This window comes from Podarcis raffonei, chromosome 6, assembly GCF_027172205.1.
Source record: "Podarcis raffonei isolate rPodRaf1 chromosome 6, rPodRaf1.pri, whole genome shotgun sequence".
Taxonomy (NCBI): Eukaryota; Metazoa; Chordata; class Lepidosauria; order Squamata; family Lacertidae; genus Podarcis; species Podarcis raffonei.
The window spans coordinates 99,993,143-100,012,304 of NC_070607.1; the positions used below are offsets into that span (position 1 = coordinate 99,993,143).

The 19,162-nt window shown below is 52.7% G+C and overlaps 1 protein-coding gene across 1 annotated transcript; it reads right to left on the reverse strand.

Annotated features, from left to right (window-relative positions):
* Positions 1–5,142: 5,142 nt before the first annotated feature.
* Positions 5,143–18,432, reverse strand: LOC128416749 (protein-glutamine gamma-glutamyltransferase E-like). The gene is made up of 13 exons (XM_053394833.1): positions 18,348–18,432; positions 16,204–16,371; positions 15,810–16,046; positions 15,228–15,346; positions 13,853–13,981; positions 13,396–13,573; positions 12,290–12,425; positions 11,980–12,083; positions 9,158–9,403; positions 8,253–8,555; positions 7,444–7,601; positions 7,093–7,226; positions 5,143–5,416 (listed from the first exon to the last, which is right to left on the reverse strand). Exons 1-13 carry the CDS (start codon positions 18,352–18,354, stop codon positions 5,269–5,271), a joined length of 2,067 nt encoding a protein of 688 aa, XP_053250808.1. The 5' UTR covers positions 18,355–18,432; the 3' UTR covers positions 5,143–5,268.
* Between the last annotated feature and the right edge of the window lie 730 nt (positions 18,433–19,162).

Sequence of the window (19,162 nt, forward strand, 5' to 3'; positions counted from 1 at the left end):
AGCACAAATACAACAGGTGTTGATTAGTTGCACCAGGTGTGCTTGAGCTGGAACACCTGAGATACCTGAACTGGCTAGGGGTTTGCTGAGTATCAAATGTGGCTGCAAGTCAGAAATATCACTATGTCAAGAGAATACAAGAATGTAAGAGAATAGATCATCCCCCTTCCCATACAAGAAGATACCGAAGGCACTGAATGGGAGATTGAGTTGAGAGTCTTGCAGTGCAGGGGGTTGGACTAGATCAGCCTGGGGGAATCCCTTCCAACTCTATGATTCTAATTAGAAAAAGATTATGGAACTTTATTTCAATACATGATTACAGCTGTGAGACTTTTATACGCAGAAAGATGGAAAGATTCATCATTACCTACCATGGAGGAATGGTTGTTAAAATTATTGGATTTAGCTGAGATGGTAGACATGTTTAATCAGAGAAAAATATTGTCAATATTTACTCAAGATTGGACATTCCTTATAGACTTTTTGCATTAAAAAGAAAGTGACCTTATAATATAATATTGAGGATTGAAAATGATATTGGTGGAATTCTGGGAATTATTTTGGAATGGATTCTTTGAACAATTTTCTATATATAGCTGACAGACAAAGAATCAGAAGTTATCATTTTCTTTACTTTATTTCTTTTCTTTTTTGTTTGTGCTTTTGTTTAGATTAGTTTTTTATCTTTTATGTTGACCTTTGAACTCGTTTTCAGACTTTAATAACATCTATTTTTAAAAAAGAAAAACTTGTTTGCATTGAATTGCCCTTGCCCCTTTCCTCCCCATTCCCATCCAGGCCGCTCCTACTTCATTTCCGAAGCTGCATCCATGCGCTGTTTGCCACAAGCTGTATCAATTCTGTAGGTTCCTGGCAAATCCTGCCCTTTGATGCATTTTCTCTCAAACCAGTTTCAGTCCACTTAGGAAACTGGATGAGGAACAAGTGGTGATGTGAACAGCAGTGGCGCAGGCAAAGATGGAAGGGGATGGGGGGTCCAAAAGGGTCATGTGCTTCATTGGGTAAAGACATCCCCACCCCACCCCCTCTCTGGTGCAAACAACTGCTCTGTGCTTCAGTGTAGCCAGGAGGAGGGATGACCTCACTGCATGCCAAGCTGTTATTGTGAACATCCTCTCAGTTTGGAGAGTTCCTCACAGTCTTTGTTTCAACCACCCTGAGCAAGTTGTGGGAAATTGTAGTCAAGCTTAGTGCTCGTTAATGCATGAAATGGTTAAGACCACAGAATTGTATTCCTAGACTCATCTAGCTCACCCCCCTCACCTGGAAGGAAGTTTCCTCCTTTGTTCAGTCATGAGAACTCACTGAGATAGAATGGGCCAGAGCTTGCTCACTCTCAGCTCAGACCATGTGCTTAGAGCTATTTCACTATATTTTGTCACCCAAGATTTCTGCTGCATCTCCCACAGGGCATGTTTTCAGAAAGACTGGTCCAGCGCACCACTAGTGAAATGCTCAGTTTATCTAACATTCAACCACAAAGGGGTTCCAGCCTAAACACCCTTTCCACATTTGCAGTCCTGTCCCATCTCCTCTCTTCGTTGTACTCCTATGAAATACAACTTGGACTCAGAAACCCCTCCAGGAGAAAGCGGAATGAGGAATAACCTCTGCTTTCTGGCCTCACCAGGCATCTTGGAAACCAGGGAGCCAGAGAGCAAGAAAATAAACTGGAAGGGGAGCGTGATGCTCAAACCACATTTGGGGCGCCTGCAAATTACAGGGACAGGCAGGTGTTTTGCCTTAGGCAACCTCGGTCTTGCACAGATCAATTCCATTAATGATGGTAATTTGCAGCATAAGTAGTTTATGTATGAACCAGAACCACAACAAGGAGCACTGAGAAACTCTCATGCCACGGGTTATCCCTCTGCAGCTTCTGTTTTCAGGGTTCTGTTATTCTCCTTCATTCTGCAATTTTTCTGGGGAAACTTAAGTTTACTGCCAGCTTCCCAACGGGAGAAGTTTTGTCTTTTTTCTGCTTTTGGTCCTACTTTGGTGTTACCCTCTGGACTGCCAATCCCAGCGTCATAACTGCAGGTGAGGGGGAGGCAGGTGCCCCAGTGAGGATTTTTCTTTTGAACATCACGAGAGCTGGAAGGCAAATCCTCAGAGATGCCCCTCCCCCAAAGCCATTGGGCCTCATTGAGAGGAAGGGGGAGAGGAGCTAACAAGGATTAGTCTTGGACGTCTTCCTTCTTGCACAGTCCCTGGGTTGGGGCTCGCCTCAGTGGGCTTGGGGCATTTCACCCCTGGCTTTTATTCCTCTGCAGGCAAAGGCAGAGGAGAGAGTCTTGGACTGGGGCAGTGGGACGCAGATCCATTGGGGCTCAGAGTGCCACGGAGGGGATGGGGATGAGCCACCACGCATCTTTCCTTGGGGAGCTGCTCTGCCAGAGCTGCCCTGATGGAGGCCAGCACAGCCAAGGGGATCCAGTGGCGCTTCCCTGGCTGGGCCACCCACAGAGCAAATCTCCTTGCCACACCCGCCCAAGGCGGCTCATTGGGAAACTGCTGAACATGCAGGGGGCCAGCAGGACGCCTGCGGAGCCTGAGCAAGAAAGAGAACCCCACTGCAGCCTGCCTGGCCCAGCTGCGGATGGGGAACAGAACAGGGTGTGCTGGGGCACAGGTCTGCTTGCCTCAGCTGAAAAAGTGTGGGCAATTAGCAGCCAAACAAAACAAAAGCCTATTCTTGCTAGTTAGCATGAGAAGGGGCTAAGATCACAGAGCAGTACTGCTGACGGGCAGAGACTCAGACCATAGAAATACAATTAGTTAGAGAGGGCTCTCTCTGAGGCTTAGAATAAAAATTGTCCTGTAGCACCTTAGAGACCAACTAAGTTTGTTCTGGGTAGAAGCTTTTGTGTGCATGCACAAACTTAGTTGGTCACTAAGGTGCTACTGGACAATGTTTTTATTTATTTTGACTGCGTCAGACCAACACGACTACCTACTGAATCTGAGGGTTAGGGTTAGGTTGGCAGTCCAACCTAAAAAGTGCAGGTTCTTGCTAGCTGGCAGGAGAAGGGGCTAAGACTACAGCTGACTGCTAAGGATCAAGACCATCAAAATGCAATTGGTAGAGAGGACTCTGTGTGATGTCATTTCCCCTCCTCTCCTGGGGGTCATTTCCTCTCCTCTCCAGCCAAGAGGGCAGACGTTCCCTTTGCCTGCTCCACTGCAGGCAGATGCCAGAAACTGGTTATACAGTCAAACCTTGGCTCCCAAACGCCTCTGTTTTGGAACATTTTGGCTCCCGAACACCGAAAACCCAGAAATAACTGCTCCAGTTTTTGAACAATTTTCGTAAGCCGAACAGCTTCTGTGGAGTTTTTTTCTTTTATCTCCATTGACTTTGCTGGCCACCCTTTGATCCTTGGTTGTTGAACGTTTCGGAAGTCAAACTGTCTTCCAGAATGGATTACGTTCGACAACTAAGGTTTGACTGTACTGTAAGGGTAAATATTGTTGGGGGATTGATCATTTGTTTTACAGACAACTGAGTGAGTTTCTGTTCTGTATGTGATGCAACTTTCAGATGCTGGCCAGAAAAACCAGAATGGTTACACAGCTGCAATATAAGAATGAGATCATTGTGAGCTTGCTGCATCTGAGCTTGAAAAACTGTGCTTTTTATTATTTTATTATTTCTTGAATTTATATACCGCCCTATACCTGGCGTTTCTCCTTAGACTACTGCTGTGTGCCATAGTATGCTAAGTGAGATGTTCCACTGTTGGGACCAGCAGCCATAAATGGACTTTCTGTATATATTTCAACAATTACGCTTAATACGGGCAATAAAGAGCTTATTGCTTGGACTGCTCTTGCGTCTTGAGCTGTTTATCCATCAGGGCAAATCCGCTTGCAAAAGCTGCATGTTTACAACTCTGCTGGAAGTGTGCTGGGCGATTGGTTTAAGGCAGGAGTTCGAAGGCCATAAAATCTCAGAGGTATTTTGCCTGCATAATTTTAATTCCTGCCATTGCTGTGAACCAATGCATGATAATAAGTAAATTATATTTTAAACTTACTTCCCAGGTTGTTGACTTTGTTGATCAGGGTAAGAAATGGAGAGTCAGTTGAGCTGATAGCTGGACTTGCTCAAAACAAGGTTTCATAGCCTAATCCCTGTGCTTTTAATGTTGCAGCCAAGGATGGGACCCTTTGGTGCCCTCTGCTCTGGGCTGTTATTGGGGTCCAAGGATTACACACACATGAAGGAGATAGATGGTTGGTGAAGGAATGGCCGCTACTGGTCAGGCCTCACCTGGAGTACTGTGTCCAGTTCTGGGCACCACAGTTCAAGAAGGACACTGACAAACTGGAACGTGTCCAGAGGAGGGCAACCAAAATGGTCAAAGGCCTGGAAACGATGCCTTATGAGGAACGGCTAAGGGAGCTGGGCATGTTTAGCCTGGAGAAGAGGAGGTTAAGGGGTGATATGATAGCCATGTTCAAATATATAAAAGGATGTCACACAGAGGAGGGAGAAAGGTTGTTTTCTGCTGCTCCAGAGAAGCGGACACGGAGCAATGGATCCAAACTACAAGAAAGAAGATTCCACCTAAACATTAGGAAGAACTTCCTGACAGTAAGAGCTGTTTGACAGTGGAATTTGCTGCCAAGGAGTGTGGTGGAGTCTCCTTCTTTGGAGGTCTTTAAGCAGAGGCTTGACAACCATATGTCAGGAGTGCTCTGATGGTGTTTCCTGCTTGGCAGGGGGTTGGACTCGATGGCCCTTGTGGTCTCTTCCAACTCTATGATTCTATGATTCTATGATTCTATACTGCTCCAACCATGACGGTCCCTGGCAGGGCTTTGCTGCCCCACAGGGGACTTTCCTTGCCAGGTTCCAGCACCCCCTCCCTGCATAGAGGCTGGAATCCCCCCCCCCGAGTCCTGTTGATTGCATGGGGGCTGCTTTTCATCTCCTGTTTCTGTCCGCTGGGTCAGCAGGCCGTGGTGTCCCAAGAGTCAAAATGTCATAGAATCAGAGAGCCACAGAGTTGGGAGAGACCAAAGGGGTTAAGGTCTCACAGCTAATGTGTCGGGTTTTGGGGGGTTCTCAAAGGCACGCACCAGCCAGAAGAAGAGGACGTCACACAGTGGAGATATAAGAAGAAAACTTGTATTAAAATGCACGTGAAAACAATGGGGCTGAGGCCCCGCTGTGCTCAGGCTCCCCATTCCACCACTTGGCTCCATCCTCCTGGCAGGCTGCTAGATGGCTAGTCATGCTCAGGCAGAGACGTTAATGGGCTCAAAGGCTTTGATGTCTTGAAATTTGTCACAGGAGAAATTAACCAGCAGCTGCTTCGTCCCACTCTTGCTGGGCTTGACCTCGAACTCGAGGCGGGTGCTCTGCTTGGCCTGCAGGGGTGGCGCGCTGCAAACAAGGAGCAAAAGGAGCCAGTCAGCTGATGCTCAGGAGGAGCTGTGGGCCTGGCATGGGGGCTGCCTGGCCCTCCTCTGCCCTTCAGGACTCCAGGGCTAGTTCCTGCAGCAGCAGCAGCCGCCGCCAAGCCAGAGGCTCTCCCAGGCCCTGCCCACCAGCCGGGGTCTCCCTCTCTGGGTTCCCATGCACAGGCCAGGCTGCTGCTTCATTTGCTTTTCACTACTAATTAGATCAAGCACAATAACTCTGAGTTGGGGGGGGGAGCAGTGGCAGAAGCAGGTGCTTCCCCTGCAGAAGGACCCACAGCTGGGAGGGCAGCTGCCAAAGGGACCAGAGCAGGGGGGTTGGGGCTAATGGGGTCCAGGTTGGACATGCCATGATCATTCAGGTGGACCAGAAGGTACAGCCTGAGGTGCAGCCAGTGGGGGGACTCTGAGCCTGGAGAAATGATGGATGGCAGCCCTAGGCTGAGCATGATGGACCCACTTAGGGGGCGGGCGGTGGGTGCTGAGCAAACTCCCATTACCCCTCACCTCCCTCTCAGTCCACCCTAGGAAGAGCAGCTCTGGGCGGCCCTTCCCTCGCCCCAGTGGCAGTGGCAGCAGATGGCAGGAAGGGTATGGGGGGCGTATACCTGGGAATTTATCCTTCTTCTGATTTGAGGGTCAAACTAAATGTTCCCCAATTAAGCAGCTCAGGCTGAAGGTAGCCATGAGCTCCCACATCCACGCCAGCCAGGTGAGGAGCCAGCCTGGGCCCAGTTGAGCACACAAGCGGCTTGTGGGACCTTCAGTTTGGAGCACGGGTCCCTCTCCCCACAAAATACTTCCACATCCCATCAAAGCTTGCTCATTAGGAAGCAGGGACCCAGTGTCCCAATTCCTCTCTAGAAGGGTCCTCCTTGAAGTCTTTCTTCTAAGATCACTTTTCTTCCTCAGAGCAGTTTGTCCCCATTGGCTGCCCAGCCTCCTCCTGACTTTGGATGTGCCAAAGAAACAGCAGCCCAGCTCTGCCTTTGCCAGTTCCTGGCTGGAGTGTTGAAAGGCAGTGGGGACACCCAGCCCCAGCCCCACACAGCTGCCACCAGGTGGGGTGAGTGACGGCACCAGTGCTAAGCACTGCCTGGGGTGGTTGGCAAGCTGGGGGGGTACAAATGAGGAGTTTGAGCAGTGGGGTGCTGGGGGCAAAGATTTCTAAAGGGTGGCTGAAAGCCATGTCTGCAGCAGAGGCTGCCTGTGCACAGCGCTCTCTCTCTCTCTCCCTCCCTCCCTCCCTCTCTCTCTCTCTCTCTCTCTCTCACACACACACACACACTCACGATTCCCTGAAGCAATTTCTCGACTATTAAAAGACACCTCTGAAGCAAAAGGGGCCCCAGCCTCTGTCACTGACAATTCCTGGTACACATAGAAAAGTTGCCTTGGAAGGTGATAGAAAAGTGGGCTGTGACTCTTTTGGGTAGTGAGCAAAGGAAGCCCCACATGGCCAGGAAGACGCAGGAGTCCCTTCTGGGCACCCCTTTCCAGACCCCCCCCGGGAGACTGGGGCCCCGAGTGCAGCTGAGGAACTGGGAGGGGGGAGCACCACAAGGGAGCACCCCAGCAGCCACCCCCAGTCCTGGGGAGGGGACACGGCACCCCGCCTGTCTGGATGTCCCAGGCACTTACTCCAGCTTGAGCTTCTCTGCCAGCAAGTCACTGCCCTCTGCCTGCAGCACACAGTCCTTCACTTCTTCATTGAGAGGGTTGGTGAAGACCACCTCCACCTTCAGCGGCTGGTCCACTTTCGCCTGTCCCAGCACCTGCCCAGAGAAAAGCCCCCATTGAGTAGGAGGGCTACTCCCCAGGCCTCCCAGGGGGCACAGCCAGGAGGGCACAGGCCTCCAAAAGCATGCTTGGGAGGTCCATGCACCTCCCAGCAAGCAGAGAGAGAAACTTGAGAGGCAATTCTGTGGGCATCAAGGCAGGGAGGCACTCAGGAGCCTCTCCTGGGCACAGAGGCAGCTGAGGAAGGCTTACTTTCAAGGTGACGGAGGGGTTGCTCAGCGTGATGTCTCCTTCCACCACGGCTTCGGTTCCCTCTGAGAGCTGGCACAAGGCTGTGGCTCGAATCATGTTGTCTGGCGTCAGGTGTTGCTGGTACTCAGCGTATGAGATCTTGAGAGGAAACTTTTTCTCTGAATGTGACAAGTAACCAAAGGGCCTTCCATGAGATGTGGGTCACGCAAGCCGGCAGGGGCAGACTTTGGTCTTCCATAGTTCAGCAGCACCCATGGAAGACCTAATCTGGCACCCTGCCACATGCACTGCATCATAGTTGCAACACCTTGTGGCTAAAATCCCCCTCGGATGCCAGGAAGAACCCCAAAGCGTTGCCCTTTCTTCAGGGGAAGGTGAGTCCCATAGCCCTTGGTGGAGAACAGTCAGGGGCTGCCAAGGCAGGAACTTGGCTAGCTGGGGGCAGATATGGGGAGCAATGATCCCCCTCTTCCATGTCCCTTGCCCCCCAACATTGCCCATGGGTGCAAAAAGAGGAGCCCCCCATCTCTTGGGGTAGAGCAAGTGGAAAAAGGGGCAGGCCAAGCACAGAGGTCAGCACACACCAGCAGTGGGTGTTCCTTGCACCCCAAGATCTGAGGAAGTCGCTGGCACTCGCCGTCCCCCACCCCAGCAAGCCAAGAGGGAGACCTATGAGAGGTGCCTCTGCCACCACTCCCACCTGCGTGGGGCTTCTCCAGAAGGCCCGACTGTGGCTTGGGGGCAAAGGAGGAAGAAGAGGGGGCATTGGAGGCTGCCCCCTTGCTGTGGGGAGCCCACAAAAGGCTTACCTTCTTGCGGGCCCAGAGTCACTGCGAGAGAGTCCTTCCAGACTTCATGGATGGGCTTCCCATTGTAGACGATGGACCAGGCGGTCATCTTGGCCGTCAGGCTCCTGGCCTCGGAGGCAAGGTTCTTCAGGGTGAAGACCAAGTCAACATCCTGACCAACCTTTGGCTCAGGGCTCTTGGACTTCAGAGTCCCTGAGAGGTTTGGGTTCACAGCGTCCGGGCCCTTGGCAGATATGGCATTGAACGTGTTCAGGTTCAGCTTCTCACTGGCCTTTTTGAAGACGGCTCTTTCCTTCTCTGAGCCTGGAAGAGAAACAGCAGGTGGCAAAGCCCAGCAGGGCTGTTAGGCCCCAGTACAGGAGCCATAGGGACCAGCAGTTGCATGAAGGGCACCTTCCCTCTCCTTCCCCAGGCCAGGGGCTCTTGGGGCTTCAGCCTCACAGCCATCCTAGCAGTGCAAGGCCTGGTGGCACAGGAGAGCTGGGGTCCTGAGGGCTGGCAGGCAGGCCATGGGGCTCTTTGCTCAGGCCTGGCTTGGGTGTGGCGCATGGACTGAAAATCTTTGCCTGCCCTCCCTCCCACTCATTGGTGGGCAATGCCACCCATGTTCCGCCCTCCCTGCCCTGGCCAATCAGCTGACAGGGCGCCCAAACACCTGAGCCTCCATGGGTGTAGCCAAGGGGGAGCAGGGGAGCAGCTCCCCCCCATCAAGTAAATCCATAAAAATATTTAACTGAGGTTCTGCCCCCCAACAAAAATACTGGCTCCACCCATGTGAGCCTCCCTCTGCTTGGCTCTCCTGATGGGCCAGTCTTGTCCTCACAACTTGGGTAAGTGCTCATTTCCTTGGCAATAATCCAGATCCCTCAACATTTCCAGTTTCTGTCTCAATTTGCATGCCTTACCTTCTGGGTATTTATAATTGTTGGTGACATCCTGGCGGGCATAGCTGCCCACGGCCTTGGTGCTTGTGTTCTGGCCAATCGTCTTGGTCTCAGAGTAGACCTTTGTTTTCTTTCCCGTGTTCGTGTCATACGTCCAGGTGACGCGGTCGGCATTGACCTCTGCATAGACGAAGGGGCAATCGTAGTTCAGGTCGACATCTCCTTCCTTGATGGCCGTCAGCGAAGCTGGACCGCACTGGAAGATGCCTGCAGGAAGGAAAGGGAGGGAGAACAGTGGGCATTCTGCGCCTCAAGGCCACATGCAAGAAAACAGTTTGGGGGGGGCAAACAAAACCCCAGCTAGCAGATACACTTAAAACAAAATGAAAAGCATACAAAATAAACTTCCATAGCAAAGACCCACTAAGTCAGCTGGGAAAGCCCGTCAGAACAAAAATGTCTTCAGCTGCTTCCAGAAAGTGCAGATCATGGCTGCCTGTCATGTCTCAACAGGGATGCTGCTCCACAGAAGAAGGGCAGCCACACTCAAAGGCCTCTTCTTTACAGGTCAGTGGCTTTTGGTGAGAGCCATTGTCGTCGTAGGCATTGTGAGTTTGGGAGTGAGAGAAGGGGCAGAGAGAGAGGCAGGGGAGATTTCTTTAACTTGCAGGAGAAACCTCCTGCCAGCTGCAGCCACCTACTGGGCAGCCAGTGCCAGATTTACATAGCTTGGGGCCCCCCAAAAAAATTAAAGGAAAAAAACACCTGGATGTATATTTCCAAAATATAAGATAAAAAACAAATAAAATAAAGCCTACATACAGCAACAGTGTTTTGTGTTGTGTATGGACCTATTAAAATTAATCAATTTTATGTATATTGGTAATTCAAAATTATTTTGATGTGAATGGACAATTTGTTGTTGACAAAGGACAGCTGGACATATAAAGGGCCCCATTCCCTTCTGTAACTTAGGGCCTCATCAAACTTAAATCCAGCCCTGTGGGCAGCAAAGGGATAAGATGGTCTCTCTTGCAAGGAACCTGGTCCCAAGCTGTATAGGGACCGTATATGTAAGTACCAAGGCCTTGAACTTGGCCCGATAGCAGAACGGCAGCTGGTGCAAATTCCAAATGTTGCTGCTGGTTGGTCCCTACAATCGACCTTGGTGTTCTGCCCCCCACAAAATCTTTCCTTTCAAAAAATACATATTATTGTACATGGCACTCCAGCAGGTTCCACAATATGATGGGCAAAAGGTCCCCCCTGCTTAAATTTCTTTAAAAATTAATTCCATTTTTCATTCATTTTCCTTCTGTCATTGACTGCTCCCACAAATCCCCCACCAGGATGACATTGCAGCAAAAGGTTTTGTTCGCCCCCATGCCAGGCTCCCTAAAATCGGTACATGTAAAACAAAACTATCAACATTTAATAGTAAATGATACAAAATTATATTTAAAAAGAGAATAGCTGGTGGGAAACCTTGAGAATCACTGTTCCTATAGCACTGACTCTTCCAGAAACACTGGGGGAAGAAAAATCGTGACCCCCCCTTTTTTAGACAACAAAGGTAAGCTTCCCTAAAACGAGAGCCCCTGGACCTCTTTGTCTGAACTTTGGCAGGTTTCTTAGCCAAGGGCGGCTCCCAGTCTCAGGTTCCCAGTTGCCCACATAAGACTGGGAGAGGCAAGGGGGCTTCTCCCCACCTGCCCCAAATGCCAACGGCAGCCACTGAGGAGGGACCACTGCCCTTCACAGAGACATCCTCCTCTCAGGAGGGGATGCCTCTTCTTCCAATTCTGCCACAAAATAAACAAGCAACCTTCTTTTGCTCCCGTGAGAAAAATAGCCCTTAAAGGTCTTGTGGGATGTACAACATTCCTTGTAATGCTAGAGTGGACATGCAAGGGAATGTTTGGTCCAGCCAGTTGAAACTTCCTGTTCCTCCTGGCCTGGAGCATCCTTCCTCTTGCATGTGACCAGAGGTGGGCATGACCTCACCTGTCCAGGTAACAAAAGGACGAGTCATGCAGCACTCCCTCCCTTTTTTCCCTTCTCCTTTTGTCTGCTTCCAGCTAGGACTGCTCTGTTGGCTTTCAGCCAACAGCAGCACAGGGATATGGGGTAAATCCACATGTTGCTATTTGTAACTTTAAGTCTTTAAGCCTTCAGGACTGATACTGTGCACTGCCCGAAAGTGAGTAAACTTACTTTTTGTTGATTATGAAGAGGATTGTGGTGTCTTTATTCTTTTAAGAGGGATTAAAAGGGGATCTTACCAGGAACATACAATTCACTCTGAGGCAGATTGAATTGCATAATAGTAAGAGGTTCTAACGATCCTGCAACCAGTTTCTGCTGTGCATGAGAGGGGGAACGTAACTCTGCTACATAAGGAACTTGCTAGCGCATGTTAGGAAGAATATTAATAAAAAATATATCCTCTCCTGCCACCCTGAACATTCCCACAGGTCCCTTGGATGAAACTCCCCTGGACGAATCCACATGAAGCTTGGCAGGCTTCGGATTCCACTCTGGAGGAGATCCTTTGCCTGCAAATGTCATCCACCTCTGCAAAAATGCAGGTGGGGAATTATTGCTGATTTTAGATTTCCGATTATAGTCAAGGGGTAGGGGACAGAGCTGGAGATTTAGCAGATCAGAATTGGTCCCAAATAGTGAATTGAACTGGAACAACACAGAGCCTTTGGGTCGCTTCCAACACAACAGTTCTTTGATTCTGCTGCCGCCACTTAGCCCCTCGCCAAACCTGGGCATTTCTGCCATGGGGAACAGTGTGGCAAGAAGGCAAAGCACAAATCAGCCCCCCCAGTCCTCACCTGTGCTCCTCTCCTGGGGAGTTGCATCCAGAATTTGCCACCCATTGAACTGGGAGCCAAGGTCCGGCCGGACAAACCAACCTTCATTCCAGACATGGAAGTTCCTGGGCCAGAGAATAAACAAGTCTGATGTGAAGGTTTGCAGTGAGATGAGGGCAGATTGTGGCTTCCACCACGGCAACTTCCTCCTGCCAAGGGAGGCAAGGAAAGGACCAAGAGACCCCTTTCACCCACCCACCCAGGGCCCTGCCTCTCTGTGCAGAAATGCAACTGATGCTGGTGAGGTGGGGGAAGAGTCAGGCTGAGTTACCAGACACTGTCGGAGGCAATGTTCAGGGGGTTCCCAGAGCTGTCATAGTACTCATCCACAGTCAGGCTTCTGTCGGTGTCGTGGGCAGAATTGAAATTGGAGATCATGCGTGCTGCAATTCCCAGACATCGGAGGACTGAGAGGGAATGAGAGAGAGAATATGAACTTTGTGAGGCTGTTCCTCAGGGGCAGAGGCAATGGCTGCAGAATACTCTTGGTTGAAACATCAACTTCTCCGGCAGGTGCTCTTGGCTCTGTGGCCTGTGAGCACTCCTTGGGAGACGTTGCCATTGACCAACCCCCTTCCCCTGTGGGCTGGCACAAGAGCAAGCATGGAAAGGGGAGCGGTCACTGGAAGGAAGTAGAGCAGTGGCTGCCATTCCCACTCAGGAGTCTCCTGTGACGAGGACTGGTCTAAGGTGCTGGGTGCGAGAGGCAGGTGCAAAGTTGAAACTTCATCACTAGATAGACTGCTGCCTCATGCCCCATTGCCCTCTTTGTCAGGGCCAGCACTTTTTCTGCCTCCTCACACATCTGAAAATGCCAGGGGGACCCAGCAGAGCTTATCAGACTACCGAGACCACCAGCCCGGAAAGAGCCCCACCAGGGGAGTTCGCAGATCCAGAGAGGGTGACGCTTTTCTCCCCAGTCACAACACACACACACCCTGCCCAGTTCCATGCCCAGAATCCCAGGCAGAAAGGGCCACAAGTCTGAATCAAAGCTCAGACCAGAAGCACAAGTGCAGGTCGCTCTGAGCCATGAGGAGGAAGGGGAGCCGTGGAGCAAAGGGCTCTCTGGATCCAGCTATGGCTCCTTCTCCTTACTTCTGGATTTACTGGTGCAGCACATCCTTCTGTCCCACTCCTAGGCCTGTGTGTGATTGTGACCCCTGGACTGGACATTTTACTTGCCACAATTACATCAAATGATAGGAACAGCCAAAGGTTTTGTCCAGACTAAATGCTTGCTGCATGTCTGCCACCTGTGGTTTGGCTGCTGACCAGAGGCAGCAGAGCCTGCCATGAAAACCCACAGCTGGTGCTTGAGCTAATTCCTCACCCCAGCGGCTTGGTGGTGCATGCCAGTGTTTCAGGCAGACCTACCTGTAGTCAGCACTCCAGCAAAGACCCAGCACTGCCCATACAGGACAGGTCTAAATCCCGAGTCCTTCCATTTTCTCAAGATGGCCACGCTTCCATTCCAGCTGCTTGGACTCTCCCCACCACTGTAATTCCCACTCCAGTTTCCTTGCAGGACTCCTCTGTCGTCATTGCTGTTGACCTGCAGCGGGGGGAGGGGGGAGTCGAGAGAGGCCAATGAGCTGCTCCCCCTTTTTTGCACAGGCTGGATTGGACCAGGGAGCAGCAGGAAGGGAGTAGTGGGCTGCCTGCCTGCCTTCCCCTTTCCACCCATGATCCCACCTCCACATCCTTTTGCAAAGTTAATAGAATCATAAAATTGTAGGCAGGCAGGTGAGAGCCCCCTCGTGGCTCCTCTCAGGGACACTCGCTCCTATCCATGGGGTGGGTGGGAGGCTGGCTCATGCTGGGCTTTCCTTACCATGGCGCTGAGCACCCGCCCAACGTATTTGGGGTCATTTCGTCTGCGCACGTCAGCAGTTGGGTCCTTGCGGTAGCTCAAGCTCCGGTCTAGGATGTCAAGGCAGATGTCCAAAATGCCGTCTTGAAACTGAACACAGAGAGGAAGACAAATGAAATGGTTCTTCATCCTGTGGCAGCATCACTCAGTGCTACACGCATAACCTGGAGCTCCCCTGCATTTTGAGCAACTCCAACTATGAACTGGTTGAAGGAAGAGAGAGAGGACCAGGAGGTACTGTTTGTTCCTTCCTCTGCAGGAGAGGAGGAGAAATAATATCACACAGAGCCCTCTCTACCAATTGCATTTCTATGGTCTGAGTCTGCTTATCATCAATAAAGTTCTGTGGATTTAGCGCCTTCTCATGTGTTGGGGGAATTACTGGCTTGTTTTGCTTTTGATTTTCTTACTTATTTTGTGTTTTCATTTTGTATTTTTCTGTATTTTTCTGTTGTGAACTGTGATCTTTGGAAGAAGGCTGATATACAAACTTAATAAAATAAATAATTAATATACATATGTGCTTGTGAGGTTTGGCTGCTAATCTCTCACAGGGCCTGGGTGGGCGAGAGGGGCCCACAGTGGCTCCGAAGGTTTCCTGCCCCTCTCCCTCCCTTGGGAAGAGGCTTGGGAGCAACCCAGACCGTCCCAGAGAATGTTCAGCTTGTTAAGACGACCCAGGCCAGGGGCTTCTCCTTCTCCCTCTCCCCCGCCCTTCCCAGGATTGCCATATGCCCTCTTTTTCCAAGACACGTCCTCTTTTCATGGGTAGAGCCATCATCTCCCCCCAAAAAACTAAGTTTTGGGTCTTTGGGGGGATTCTTACATAATTTTCCTCAAAAAGTGCTCTAATTTGCCATACTTCCGGAGTTTTCTGGACATTTCGCCAATTTGGCGAAAAATCCTCCCAGACACCGTTTTGACAGTCCGATTCACGGACGTGTCTGGGGGAAAACCGAGATGTATAGCAGCCCTATCATGGTGATCCATAGCTAAAAGCAGAAGTCGACAAATGTGTCCTGTTTTTTGCTCTTCAAAATATGGCAACCCGAAGACCCCCAGGGACCGTCCAGCCAGCCTAGGAAGTGAGGAGACACGAGGCATTGCCATCCACACCTGGAATTGAGGAGGAGCTGGAAAGGTCCTTTGGTTTCACACCCAGGACCCATTTTCTCTCTCTTCTTTTGAGAAGGGGGGGGGGACGGGATTTGGAGGGCGCGCGTGTGCGCGTAGCTGAGCTCCAGTTGCTCTGGGCATTTCTGGACGGGGCCGGTAGCGTCTCTCCTAACCCCTCCCCACCCCGGTCTCCAGCCCCCGCCCAAAGGCTTCTCCCTACCTGGCCAAAGTTCCACCCGAAGCTGGAGATGCGGCTCGCGCTGCCCACGAAGACGACGCCGAACTCGGAGAGGACGTATTCCTTGCGCTCCGCGTCGTTGCCCATGAAGACGTCGTCTCCTGCAAGCGAAAGAACCGGCCGGTGCTGAGGGGCCATTTGGGTGGGGAAGAACTAGGAATCCCCAGTACCTCCTTGGGACGCCCCCAGCCCTCCTCCCTGTAGCTGCAGGTGGCTCGTCCTGTCCCTGTGCGCCTTGGGGGCAGGAAGCCCCCCGGCGCCACTCCTGAGCCACCCTGAGGCCGCTTCGTGCAGCTGGAAGCACCTAGCCAGGAGGAGGAGGAGGAGGAGGAGGAGTCTCGGGTCCCCACAAGAAAAGGCCGGGGGCCGAGGGGGGCAGTCGTCGGGGGACGGGGACGGTGCGGTGGGGTCGGGGGCATCAGTCGCTGGGGGGCCCTGTGTTTTGGGTTTGTTTTCGCTCTTGTTTTTATTAAGTATTTCGTGTTTCTTATATTTTTATGTTGTGAACCCCCTTGAGATCTACGGATGAAGGGCGGCATAGAAATTTAATAAATAACTAAATACCTGTCGCCCAGGGGTTAAAGAGCAGCACGAAGGTGCCGAGGTGGGAGGCGCCGGCGGTTGTTTTGATCCCCAGCCGGTAGCGCCCGATGGCGGCACTCGCAGGGCTGGAAATGGCGATGTTCAGGGAGCCCGAAGCCGCCGGAGAGTCCTGGACGGCGCCCCAGGAGCCGCCGCCGGGTGCGGCGCTGGAGATGCCAAAAGCCACGCGGGTCTTCTCGTGCAGGGCAGAGGTCGATCCTGGCAGCAGGAGGAAGGCGGTGAGCTTTGGGCATAGTGGAGGTCACATCTTGGGCAGCCCGCCCTCCGGGGTGGGGGCCTTTACGCCAAGTGGCCCCCTCGACATGGAGAGCCAAGGAGTCACCCAGCTGGACTCTGCATTTCGGTGGCGGCTTACCTGTTTCGACGGTGAACGTGAGGCTGCCTGGAGCTGGCGCTGCTCCGCCGAAGGCCAGAGAGATATAGAAAAGTTGTGCCCGTCGCACCACCAGCTCGGTGCCGGGGTACTGCTCGGTGTGGTGCGCGCTGCCATTGGCTTTCCGCTTCCAGTCAATCTTCGGCACAGCTGCAAAAACGGGGACAAGACCACGAAGGTTGAGGCAGAGAGGCTCGCCTGCGCCTTTCCGAAACAGGTCATGCCCTCGCAGCGACCCAGAAGGCACCCTTCAGTCACAGGGCGCTCCTTTCCCTGAAGACCAAGAGCCAAGGGACCGCCTTTCCTAGCGCCCCTTTCCCTCAGACCGGCTGGAGAAACGCGCGTGAAACGGAGCTCTTGATGCTCGACTTCATCGCATTTGACACCAATGCAAATACTGTAGATCTCCCGTGCGAGAGGAGGAGGAGATCTGTGGCAGCTGCGGAGTTGTGGGCAGGGCAGACCCTCCACGTGGCGCTGCGGCACTTCGGCAAGAGCAGGCCAGCGCAAGGGCACCAGCCCGCCTGTCCCGGCCTGGCGCCAGCTGAGTTCAGTCGCTTTCTGCGGATTCACGCGTGTTGGGTTGCTTATACAGAACAGAAACCGTCGTCCCCGGTGCCAACGTATTTAGTCAAGGGATGGATTGTGACTAAGCAAAAACCACTCACGAATCTGAGGGCTCAGCACTTGCTGGGCAGCTCCGGACCGACCTCTCTTAGCGCCTGGGAAGGGACCGGGCGGGCAAGCAGCTCATCAGGGAAGGAGGGGAGGGGGGCACTCGCCCAGACTCTCGCCATGGCAGCCCGGCCACATTCTGGATGCGGCCAAGCCTGCGCGCTCTCTCTGTGCAACCGTCCCTCGTGCGTCCTGCATCGCCCTGGGAAGACTCCAGGCCCCGCCGTTTCTTGGCTCGGGGTGCGGAGCGCTTGGGCTGGGCTGCGGACCGAGGGAGCTGGGCCCCGAAGCCCAGAGCCCAGCCGCGTTCCGCAAGCGCCGGCTTGCCCTGCCCCCGCCTCTCGCTGTAATTACGGCTCTTCAAACGGGGCGGACAGCGCGCGGAGCGTGTCCCGGTGGGGAGAGGGCAGCCCCAGGTCCCAACCCAGGAGGCAGCCGGGGACTAAAGATTTGCCTTTGGGAAGCTGCTGTTTGGCGGCGGACGCCCCCTAACGGAACTGCCGGAGCCTCGTTGGTCCCCCGAGCTGGCGAGGCTCCTCGGAGAGAGCCGGCCCGCCTTGCGGAACGCGCTGTCACTGGAAGTCCAATGGACGCCTGCTGAAAACTTTTCCGCGCTGCCCAGCTCATGCAGACAATTAAGACACCACCTTTCAAAGGCTCATAGAACCGTAGAGTTGGAAGGCACCCCAGGGTCATCTAGTCTGCCCTCTGCATTGCAGGAATCTGTTGCCCAAGGTGGGGCTGAACCCATGACCCTGAGAGTAAGAGCCTCATACTCTACGGACCGAGCGATCACTAGAGAGGGAGTTCCAAAGGTTGGAGCAGACACCATAATACTGTAGTTAGCGGAGGATTCCTGTGTTTAGATTTTCATGTGCTTTTAACTGCATATAGATGTTGTAAGCACGGGTTCTTTTTGTGATGTAGTGGTATATGCATATTCCTTGGGGTCAGGATAGAGGTTAACTTTCCCCCGTCAGGCGATCAGCCTCTCTGCTCCAGCCCTGCCCTGCTCAGGGTGGTCCCCTTTCCCATCCATGTCCTTGATGAGCTGGCTCTGCTTTGCTGCCGGCCCAGGATGAGCCCTACAGGTCTTTATCCACTCTAGAAAGCAGACCACCCTCACCAGCCCCTCCAGGCTGTGCTCCCAGCAGCAACAGGGCTGGGGGAAATGGGCAGGGCTGTGCCTAGCCCCTCTGGGCAGGGGGCAGGTGTGCTGGGTCCGTCCAAGCAAGGTGGGGTGCATGTCTGGAGGAAGGCCAGCCCACCAGAGAGATGCAAAGGCTCCCCCTGCAGAGAAAGAGGCAGGAGAACCCAGCTGGCTTGTATTCTATTAGCTGGTGCTGTGGAGGGTAGAGGAGAGGGCAAAGGCAAAGGCAAAGCCTTGGTTTGCTGGCATGCCCAACAGGTCCATGAAATGCTGGCCCAGCCTTCCTTATTCGCATACTCACCAGCCATGCTCTCTCTCGTTCTGCTGCTCTTTGGGTCCTCTAGAGAAGCTCCCAGGGATAGGATGAGTCTCTCAAGGGGCTTGGAAGCACCTTATATGCAGCACACACTGGAGACTCCTCCCTTTTGTCCAAAGGTGGGCGGGGCTCACAAGCCACACCAACAGTGCTGCAACCTTCCCTGACAGAGTGCGCCTGCCATGGGAGGGGCAGGCAGGAGTGACTCTGGGTGGCTCTTCACTCCAGGAAGGCTGATGACAGAAAGGGTGCATGCAGCAGGGAGTCATTTCCAGGTCAGAAGAAAGGGGCCTGAATCAGCCACCAGTAACCTTTCCCCTAGTCTTTCTAGGAAGGCCTTGGCACAAAGCCCTCAAGTGGCCAGCCCTCTGGGGCAGGTACATGGGCCTCTCTACAACTAGGGCATCTCTTAACTCATGCAGCCATGAAGCCAGCATTTCCCACTGGGGAACAGCTCGGTGGTGCAACCTCATTAAGCTGCACTCCTTGCTTAACGCTAATTCCTTGCTGCATCCCGCACTCCCTGCATGTCAGACACTTTGCCAGCTGCAGTTCTGCTGGGTGGGAGGTGGCGGACGGCTGCAGCTGCCTGTGTGCAGGTCAACTCTTTCCTGAACTTGTTACCAGAGAAGTCAAGGCCATTTCTGACAAAAGCAGGAACGCACCACCTCCTCCCTCCAATACGCCCATCCCAGCACAGGACTGATGACAGGCCTGTGGCAACAAAGCACTCAAGGAAGGAGACCCTCCAAAGGCACCTCGGAAAGGGTCCCTTTCCCTCCCACCCTCTCTCCAGTATT

Bases quoted from the DNA above. Each gene is read 5' to 3' on its own strand.
- LOC128416749 (XM_053394833.1), bottom strand. The intron at 15,347-15,809 runs GTATTTAGTTAT...TTTCGCTTGCAG, and splicing joins CTTTAACCCCTGGGCGACAG to GAGACGACGTCTTCATGGGC. The intron at 8,556-9,157 runs GTAAGGCATGCA...TTTCTCTTCCAG, and splicing joins CAATTATAAATACCCAGAAG to GCTCAGAGAAGGAAAGAGCC.